This window comes from Notolepis coatsorum (assembly GCF_963971535.1).
Source record: "Notolepis coatsorum genome assembly, chromosome: 1".
NCBI classification, from domain to species: Eukaryota; Metazoa; Chordata; class Actinopteri; order Aulopiformes; family Paralepididae; genus Notolepis; species Notolepis coatsorum.
The window spans coordinates 56521759-56532565 of NC_140165.1; the positions used below are offsets into that span (position 1 = coordinate 56521759).

General features: G+C 45.1%; 1 protein-coding gene across 1 annotated transcript; it reads right to left on the reverse strand.

The window, feature by feature from the left end:
• Nucleotides 1–5710: 5710 nt before the first annotated feature.
• fzd7b (frizzled class receptor 7b) lies at nucleotides 5711–8993 on the reverse strand. The gene has a single exon (XM_084315366.1). The coding sequence runs from the start codon at nucleotides 8296–8298 to the stop codon at nucleotides 6622–6624; it is 1677 nt and encodes a 558-aa protein (XP_084171492.1). The 5' UTR covers nucleotides 8299–8993; the 3' UTR covers nucleotides 5711–6621.
• Nucleotides 8994–10807: the final 1814 nt, after the last annotated feature.

The window sequence follows — 10807 nt, forward strand, 5'->3', positions numbered from 1 at the left end:
TTACCCAGGTGTAATGATAGTTTATTATCAGCGAGCCAGGTGCAGATTCTACCGAGTTCAGAGCTGAGGGCTTTTTCAACCTGCAACTTGTCCCTGTCAGAGACCAGCAGGGCTGAGTCGTCCGCGAACAGGAACAAGTTGCAGTCACAAGCTGATGACATGTCATTTGCATAAATTAGGAACAGTAAAGGTCCTAGTATGCTTCCTTGTGGAACACCACAGCTCACTGGGAGGGGGGGGGGGGGCAGTGTACCATTCGCCTATAGCTTATTCCCAGCGGAAGAGTTCTGCCGAGTGCTTCCGCGTTTTCCCTGATTGGCTGCCACACGCCCCGCGGCAGAGCGGCAGAGCGGAGCTCCTGTTCTCTCCCCTCCAAGTAGGATTACATCCAGCTCACTGATGAACTATCAACACCAATTGCTTTTAGCTTATCAATCACAATGGAGTGATTGACAGTGTCGAAAGCCTTTTGGAGGTCCAGCATGACCATGCCGCAGTATTTGCCCGCGTCCACCTCGTGTTTTATGTGGTCATTCAAATAGAGAAGACATGTGTCAGTGGAATGGGATGTTCTGAAGCCAGATTGGAATTCGTGGATTCGCTTTTTTTCCGCAAGGTACTTTTCGTAGACTGTTCTTTCCATAACGTTCAATATGGAGGTAAGAATAGAAACAGGGCGGTAGTTGCCTGGGTCTAATTTGCTGCCTTTTTTTCCGCTGTCGTCTCTGTGTATGTAAGTACGCGTTTTAAAAATTATAACTATAACTATATAACTATGTCAAAGGATTACGGTGTGGTTGCTAGAGCATACCTTTGTGTGACCGAAATGAAAACCTGTGCACACAAAGTTAGGTTAACTTTTGATTGAAGTTAACTTTTTTTCCCTAACATTCCCAGATCCTCGTTTTGTCTGTAAAACGCTGAGCAGTTTCGTCTTACAGCCGCTGGATGATGCCAAATCAAAGTTACACAGTGCAAGTAGCAACGCCATACTCTGGTACAAGTAAGCGTCCTCCATTCAGATTTTTTTCTTTTTTTCCCCCTACTTTTTCTCCCATTTTCTATTTCTCTCCCATCCCAATTTTCGTATCGTCCAATTCTACCCTCCCCTGTCTCGAACGCTGTTAGGCCATGCCTCCCACAAGCCGGCTGCAATGTGGACTAAGCCTTACATCACGCGTCCCCTCCGGTACTCGAGGAAGCAGCAGTCGCATCTTTTCACCTGCACAGCGCGATCTCTCAGCGTCGGGGGTCTGCGTTTGGAGGGCACGCCGCCCCCGTCGCTTCCTGATTCTGCTGCGCAGGCGCACCAACCAACCTGTAGGAGTCGCTGTCCACAACGTCCGATCCCCACCCATCAGCTTCCCACCCCCTAATACTGCCAATTGTATTAGTATGAACGACCAGCCAAGCTGATAGCAATGCGGAGAGCTGGGCTCGAACCCAGCGTCTCCTGCATTGGTGGTGAGCGCCTTGCCCACTGCACCACCTAGCCGCCCATTCAGAATTATCTTCAAGTGCAAGTATTCATTTTCTAGATGTTGTTGCTAAAGTTGGCTGGCTCAAAATGAACAATAGAAAGTACATAATTTAAAAGGGGAATAACACTTGTTTTAAAATTGACATGTTACTCCTGAGCCCTGGGACAGTTGAGCAATCGACAATGAATGGAGCTCTTACTTTATGGTCATAAAATCTTAAAGGGGCACTTCACCAAAGAAATAAATGCTGATTTATTTTGCACATAATCTCGCATACATCCAAAAACAGTTTTGCACACATTAATTTAGCTTAACAGTTATTGAGAGTAAACACGTTTGAATGTTGTGTTAATTACAGCTCCATGAAACGATGTAGATGAAAAAATAGCAATATCTTATGTTAGATGGACAGCTACCTTATCATTTAATTGATCTGTAATTAACACAATACAAAGATTAAATGTCCCTGATGGCATCACCGATGGCCATATTCAAACTAATTTACTCTTGATAACTGTCAAACTAAATGAACGTGTGCAAAACGAATACTACAAAAACTATTTATAGATAAAACATGTGGATGAAACACACCAGATGTAGCCAGAAAAACCTTCAAATAGAGACCCTGTGTTCAGCATTAGGACTGTGGCGATTCTCCTAATGCATCATTTGATTTGACTTTGAGGTCATGATACGATTATTGAATGCCTTTTTATTTATTTATATACACACACACAGTGGTGGAATGTAACTACGTAGTTTCACTCAAGTAATGTACTGAAGTACAGTTTTGAGGTACTAGTACTTTTGAGTATTTTTATTTTAGGGATTTTGTACTTTTACTCCACAACATTTATCTGAACCCATCAGTTACTAGTTACTTTGAAGGAGATATTTTGTATAGAAAACATGGCAAAGATAAAAAAGCATGTTGATATTTGATGGCAGAGCAATAGCTGGACCACACACCAATTTAACATCACCTTTATAAGTAAATGGATTGAGGGTTGAACGCTCTGGAATACACAAACATCATATATAATGTGTACTTTAACTTTTGATACTTAAGTATATTCAATATAAAATCTACTTTTACAATTTTGAATGGAGACGTTTACTTTTACCGGAGTAGCCTACTATTTCATCTGGGCATTTCTACTTTTTACTTAAGTAAACAAAGGAACTGTGTAATAGGGCTGGACAATTAATACAATTTTACTTTAATTATGATTTTGGCTCCAACAAAATAATCGACTTTTAGCCAGGCGGTGTTTTTGAGCCATGTCTTGTTTTTAAGTCAGGTCATGTTTTTATTCTTCAGTTGAATTATTTATAAGTTCAAGGAAATGTACTGTTAAACATACTTTTTATTGAATAAATGCACAATGGTTCCCAAATCAATAATTAATTATCTTTAAAAATCATGATCTCAATATATTGGTCAAAAATTATCGTGATTATGATTGTTGCCAGAATCGAGCAGCCAATTGGTCAATTGCATCATCTCAGTTGGAACATGTGGTGCCCATGCAAGCCTGACTGAAGGGATTCGGCGTAATTATAATACTAGTATACTATACTTAGTAATAGTATTCCAGAACCGTTTGTTGAGAAATGTTCTTTCCTGATTATTTTTATAACCTTCCGACGTTGAACCGACATCACCGGTGAGACACCCTCTTGATGTTGAGTGGACCCGTCTATTGTTGTTATGTTATGATGAATTGAAAATGGGGGACCCTGATGTAAACAAGGCTAAAGTCTTTCTCTGGTCTGCATCCCCTTAACAATTGTGTGTATTGAGCCGTACTGCATTGTACCCATTCTGCAATCAATCAATCGAAATCTCGCCACGGCCAGGGGTTTATTTCCCAAAACAGAAAGTATCATCCTCTCTGTAATAATGCGGTTTGGACCGAAGCGTCGACCACATGGCACGTCGTGAAGTGGTCGAACGTTGTCCTCTTCACCAGCAGATGGCGTTCAAGCCCCACTGATGAAAATGAATGTCACTAGTTCATCTTGTACAAATCCTATACATCTACTGTTTGTTGTGAATCCCTGATAGCCTGTAGTTCATATGTACACATTGCTGTCAACTCAACGTAAGGTTCATTGTACAAATATAGGTAAATAGTTAATGATTTTTCTTAAACTTAAACCATATTTAATATATCTCCGTCAAGCCAAAGACACATCTGCAACAGCCTTGTTTTGATAGGAACACTCAAGACAACTGACCTACTTATGAACACACACACGATTCAAGCATCTCCAACACAAGAGTCTTGTGTTTTATCTGTAATAAAAAGGGATTGATCAAGGAACTTGATCCGCTTTTAACAAATGAGCACAAAAAGAAATTCAAACTTTTTCCCCCTTTTTTTACACTCAATGCCATGTAAAGGTCTAGGGTCCAAGGCCTATCCCTGGAAAATATCTACTGCTGGGGGAAAAAGGTGAGTAAAAAAGGAGGCAGGAACAGGAAGGGGGAGACTTTTGCTCGAAACATAGATTGCTATGCCGGGAGAATATTTATTTTGACAGAGTCTGATTTCACTGAGGCCCAGGGAGGGGAGGAGAATTGGGAGTATGGGGGGAGGGTGGAAAAGGTATAGTGAGGGAGGGATGGAGGAAGGGGGGAGAAAGAGAGAGAGAGAGTCATTGACCAGTGACAGGATAAGGGAAGCAGAGCGGAGAGAGGTCAGGGTTGTAAACAGAGACTCTTGTCAGTCCCAAGGTCCTGGGCTAAGACTCTGCCTTGGAGAGGGATCAGATTTCCACGACTGGGATACCTCACAGTGGCAAAACATTACCAGATGTGGGCCAGCCAGGAGAGAGAGAAGAGGGGGGAGGGAGACTCTCTGTGGTGTGTGAGACAAGCAGAGAGTCTGAAATGTAGGGTAAGTCTCAGTCAAATCACATATGGATGTGTGTGTGTGTGCTTCAGTTACTGCACAACACGCAAAAAAAGCAAAAGTTCAGACAATTCAGACCAAGTCGATATCCAGTACCGTCGTAGAACTAACCGACAATGGATAATGACCTTTTAAATTGGTTTAGCATTTTTACTGATTGGATTATGGTCGACTGTCACAAGCCATGTTTTTTTATGGCACTGCCCTAGAAAGAAGGATTTGGGGACATTGAGGGCTGAGAAGAAACCACTGTATAAACAAAGCTCCAGATCCCTTTTGGCTTCCCCTGCTTTAGGCGTCAACAGTTGACCACACCGACCCACAATGCAAGGACAGGACACATCAGATGACAGCTGGAAAGCCACTTCTGCACCCCCCCCCCCCCCCCCCATACCAGTCTATATAATGCCGAAGGTGTCCTGCGGTCTCTGGCTGGTGACAACAGAACCGGTGGCGAGAATCCAGTTTAAAGCCACAACCATGGAACGGCTCGCAACCCAAAAAAAACAGGAAGAGAAACTCTGCCTGTAACCCTGGCGACTTGTGGTTTTAACTCGTCTGCACGACACGGGTTAAGAGTTCGTCTCCATGGTTAACAACGCTCACCGCTTCCTCTCAACTGGGACGGCGGGAGGGGTGCGGCTGGTGTGTTTCTGGCTTTGTCTACGCCGAGGTCGGTTTATATGAACTAGCGTGGGCCACGTGAAACATTAGGAGAGAAAAACGTTGCGTTGAGAAAGTGTGGGGGAAGTTTATTAAAGACGTGTGGTTAAGGTTAGACTTGTTGCAGATGCAGGCCTAGAGAAAGTCATCTCCTTACTCCCCAGTATTTTCTGGACAAGAACAAAAGGAGAAGAGTTGTATAAAAAAATGTAAAAAGGAAGGGGGAAAAAGAGCAGTCAAGAGGAGAAGGATCAGATTTCACCAGGAAAACAGGGCTAAGCCGTCTGGAGGCATTCTGGTAATTCCTCTTGCTTAAGACACCGCAGCCCGGTTACCCCCCCCCCCCCCCCCCCCCCACACACACACCATAGACAACCGCTAATTTGCTAGTGTAAATGTGTAGGAGTCTCTATTCTGAAATGCACAGGTTTAACCGTCGTTTGGGAATCTTGAAAAGCTGAAAAACAATGTGTTTTGAACCTCTAAAAAAAGAAACCAACCCAAATGTTACATTATGTGCGACACTTCCAACACCCCGATTTCAAGAGGATTATCTTTAGGAGACAAAAGTTTCTGGGGTTTGATTTAGTGGGTCTTCGCTAAGCACACAGTATAAAAGTTGACCAATGACACTGGGGAAACAGTACATCTTAAAAACTGGGAACATTTTATTCTGTAAAACTGTACAGTCAGGTACAAGCCATGTAGCATCAAAAACATTGTTTAAAACAAGTTTAAAATTCTTATAAATACATATGTTCTTTTCAAAGAGTATATTTACAAAATATGTGACCTGTAGATGAGGCGGTTTGCTAGTTTTCCTTACAGCTTTACTCGAGTGTAAACCCAAGTGAGTGTTCTTAGCCAATTCAGTCTGTGTCTCGTGATTGTTTCAAGGAGGCTCGCAAGTTAGTCTCGTGTTAAAACTGAAAATCAGCAGCAATATAGCAAAAAAAACGAAAACAAAAAAACAAACATACAACCATGAGGATAAAAACACTTCTTCCAAAACCTTTAACATGCCTTTCAAATTAATGAAAAGATGGAGGGGGGGGGGGGGGGGGGTAAAATGTCACAGACCCACATTGGGCTCATTCTGCAAGATCTCATATTCCTGTCTCTCTTCAATAAGACAAGGTTACACATGGGAGAGAGGAAAAAAAGCAACAACTAAAAAAAACATGGACAGCTCAACGGCGGGAGATTCAGAACAGACATTGTCATTGTGACCGCAAGATGCACTATAAAAATAGTATTTTGGATATGGCACACTGGTCCTCGAGGGTTCATATTCACGTTTCAATAGTACCACCACTGAGTTCTTTCTCGGGTCTGCGACTCGAAAGCGGCTTGAGAAAAAGCCACATGCCAGATTTCCATCCATCCCCTTCGCCAACAAAAGGCTCAGTCAAACGCTCGTTGAGCCAGGCGGGGGCTGTTCTCAGCGACAAGAAAACGAGTCCCAACGTCCACAACACGTCCCCCTACAAAACGCCCGGGGGGTTTCGCCCCCCTCCGCCTCGGCTTCGCCCCCTGCCCCAGTCGCGCCCGGCGGCTCTCTACACCGTCGTCTCGCCCTGGTTGCTGTTGCTCAGTCTCTTGTAGAACCGGCGCCACGACTGTAACGTCTTCCCCGACCAGATCCAGAAGCCGGATGTGATGCCCACAATCATGGTCATGAGGTACTTGATCATGAACACGGTGAAGTCCGGCGTCATGGGCGCGAAGTTGCCGGCCGGGCACGGCACGGCGAAGCGCTTGCACGTCTGCATGTGCCACGTCCTCTCCCACTGGTCGCGGAACGCCTGCTCGTAGAAGTAGCAGGCGATGACGATGGTGGCGGGCACCGTGTAGAGCACGCTGAACACGCCGATGCGCACCATCAGCTTCTCTAGCTTCTCCGTCTTGGTGCCGTCGTGCTTCATGATGGTGCGGATGCGGAAGAGCGACACGAAGCCGGCGAGCAGGAAGGACGTGCCGATGAAGAGGTAGACGAAGAGCGGCGCCAGGACGAAGCCGCGCAGCGCGTCCACGTTGTAGATGCCCACGTAGCACACGCCCGTGAGCAGGTCCCCGTCCACCTGGCCCATGGCCAGGATGGTGATGGTCTTGACCGCCGGCACGGCCCACGCCGCCAGGTGGAAGTACTGGGAGTTGGCCTCGATGGCCTCGTGGCCCCACTTCATGCCCGCCGACAGGAACCAGGTGAGGGACAGGATGACCCACCAAATGGAGCTGGCCATGCCGAAGAAGTACAGGATCATGAAGAGGATGGTGCAGCCCTCCTTCTTGGTGCCCTGGGCCACCGTCTTGTAGCCGTCGTCCTTGAACTTGTCGATACACACCACCTTGTCCTCCAGCAGGAAGCCGGCGGCGTAGGCCACAGCCACCATGAAGTAGCAGCCGGAGAGGAAGATGATGGGCCGCTCTGGGTACCGGAAGCGTCTCATGTCCACCAGGTACGTCAGCACGGTGAAAAGTGTGCTCACGCAACACAGGATGGACCAGATGCCGACCCAGAGCTTACCGAACTTCAACTCCTCCTCGCGGAAATACATTAGTCCGTTGGGCTTGGAAGTCTCGCAAGGGGCGCCACAGTCTTTCACTCCCAGGAAGTGGTAGTTGAGGTAGGTGGGCACCTGGAGCTGCAGGGGGCAGGAGAAGGGCTGGGGGTTGCGTCCGAGGAAAGGCGGCAGGGTCATGAGCTCGGGCAGGTTCGGCGTAGGGTCCGAGGCGGCGACGTCCGTGTCGGACGTGTTCTGGCCCACGCAGATCTCCCCGGCACCGTGGACGGGGAAGTTCTCGCAGCGGAGCCTCTCGGGCCACTGGAAGCCGAACTTGTTCATGAGCGCCTCGCATCCCTGCCGCGCGCGCTCGCACAGCGAACGACACGGGGGGATGGCCTGCTCGAGCACCGTGCACACGGGCGCGTACATGGAACACAGGAAGAACTTGAGATCCATAGAGCACTGGACCTTCACCAGCGGGTAAAACTGGTGAACTTCCAACCCGGCGTCCTCCTGGTTGGTGTGGCCCAAGAGGTTCGGCATGATGGTCTGATTGTAGGCGATGTCCGTGCACAGCGGGATGGAGATGGGCTGGCAGAAGCCGTGCTCCGGTATCGAGATCCCCTTCTCGCCGTGGTATTGAGTCGCACACGGCTGAACAAGGAGAACAGTCAGCAGCGCGCAGCCCGTTATCCAAACGCAGTCCCAGGTTCTCCCTACTACCGCCATGATGGTGGCAACCCCCGTGTTTGCACTGGAGGGGAGGGGGGGGTCCACGAGTTTACAGGGTCTCCAAACAGTAAATCCTTTACAGTCGACAAAAAAAACTTAACCCTGCTCCTTGACGCAGTAGACTCCTACAATATTTGTTTCGAGGGGAAACGGGTTAAAATAAGGCGTTTTTTTGTTCTTCCACGGACGCCTTTAAAAGTCACTCTCGCCGCTGCGGCTGCATTCCTTATTCTAGGGCCGTTTTCACACAACTCTCCAAGAAAATGGTGGACTGCTGTATTTATTCATAGTCCCGCTTGTAGATAAAGACTTACTGAATAACAATAAAAAAAAACGTAAACGTTCAAAAGTTTAATTAAAAGTTCCCAACTCTTTGAAGTCCAACTGACCTTCTTATTTTCGAGGATATAGTCCGAGTCGAGAGGCGATTAAAAAAGGTGTTTTCTTCAAGAGCGACTCGTTAGAAACACATCACATACAAAGAAATCCCAAATCTCATAAATCCACGTGCCTTTCTCCTCCCTGTACAAGTCGGCGCAAAACACGTCCAAATTAGTATATTTTTAAAAAAAAGTTTTCTATGTTCGCCCCGAGTTTCGTTGATAATAATAAGGACCAACTATTCCATAAGTTGTTCTCGGGGAGGAGGACCGCAGGAGTGGGGATCCCGATCAGAATGATTCCACACACTCGACTCACTTCCCTCGGTTTCCAGGCGCCCCCGCCTCTCTATTCACCGAGTTGACTTCACCCCCCGGGACGGGGCGCCTTGAAACTTCTCTCTCCCCCTTTTTTTTCGTCCAATTGCACGATTTGTTTTCACATATATCTCGCCGCTGATTGGCTTGGAGGGTTAATGGGGCGGAGTGTTGTAAGAAGGATTTCATGCATACATATACACCGCCGCTACCTTCAAAGTAACTTTCAATTAGAAATGTTATAGTAAGCATGGAGTCTGGAGAGAGAGAGAAACATTGCTTGCATATAATGCATATGGGTTCAACTTACAGTAGCTGAAATCTATATTCAGTTATCTATATTCAGTCATCTATATTCAGTCATCTATATTAAGTAATCTATCTATCTATCTATCTATCTATCTATCTATCTATCTATCTATCTATCTATCTATCTATCTATCTATCTATCTATCTATCTATCTATCTATCTATCTATCTATCTATCTATCTATCTATCTATCTATCTATCTATCTATCTATCTATCTATCTATCTCTGTATATCTATCTATCTGTATATCTATCTATCTGTATATCTATCTATCTGTATATCTATCTATCTCTTGTGCTTTATTGTGTGGATGTAATTTCAATGTCCAAAGACAAACATGCCCATTGTGCCATATTAGCCTATACTAAGTACCTTGTTTTATATATGGCACTGTGTGTGTATATATATATATATATATATATATATATATATATATATATATATATATATATACACAGTACTAGTTTGGACACACCTTCTCATTCAGTTCAGTATTATGTTAGTGGTTAGTTAGATCTACATTACAGCTCTTTTGAGAATGTCATACAATTAAGTAATTTCTGTCCTGTAGCTGTCCTGCTACCTTTAGGTGCCGGGGTCAGTGTCATTCACCAGCCCTATGACAACACTACAACAATAATGGATATTTATAGCATTGTTTTAGTATTGACAATGACGTGACGTTGGGGGAGGGGGGGGGGGGCAAGAACTCCGTGTGTGTGTGTGTGTGTGTGTAGGTGTGTGCGTGCGTGTGTGTGTGTGTGTGTAGGTGTGTGTGTGTGTGTGTGTGTGTGCGTGCGTGTGTGTGTGTGTGTGGGGCCAGATTTAGAACTCACAAGCATGTTATTACTATTTGAGTTATCTAGGAACGCCGTGGCTGCTTTGCATGTGAGGAGCCACAAAGTCATATTGACGACCCTGCGGGTGGAAGAACACACTGGACCACGTTCATGCAACGTTTGAACGCCGTTGATCTCCATCCTGTGTTCAAGACGTTTATACGTAAAGGGTTATTTCAGGTTTTTTTAGAGGCTTATCTGATTTCTGGGATTTAAATGAAAATAATAATCACGTGGTGCTTCCTACACTGTAAAATTCACTGTATTATTTTACAGATTAATTTAGTTGTTCTACTTTAACTGTAAATCCCATAAAAATACAGTAAATTACCTTTTATCAAAATATTAACAATTATATAAAGGTTGTAATCTGTAAGTGTATTTGATTTTACTGTAATTTGACAGTAAGTATTTGGCAACCGTTGCTGCCAGACATTTACAGTTTTTTGTTTTTACAGTTTTCTTTACAGTGTACATTTAGTTATGCAAAGGAGAAGCTGCCTGGAGGCTGTTGTCATGTTTCATACATGTTTTTTTAGACACATTTACTTACACTGGTGTTGCTAACATATGCTTACAGTACATTATGCTCTCTGTCTCTGTCTCTCTCTCTCCCTCTCTCGCTCTCTCTGTCTCTCTTTCTGTGTCTCTCTCTGTC

Coding starts and splice junctions, on each gene's coding strand:
- fzd7b (XM_084315366.1), bottom strand. CDS start 8,298: ATGGCGGTAGTAGGGAGAACCTGGGACTGCGTTTGGATAACGGGCTGC.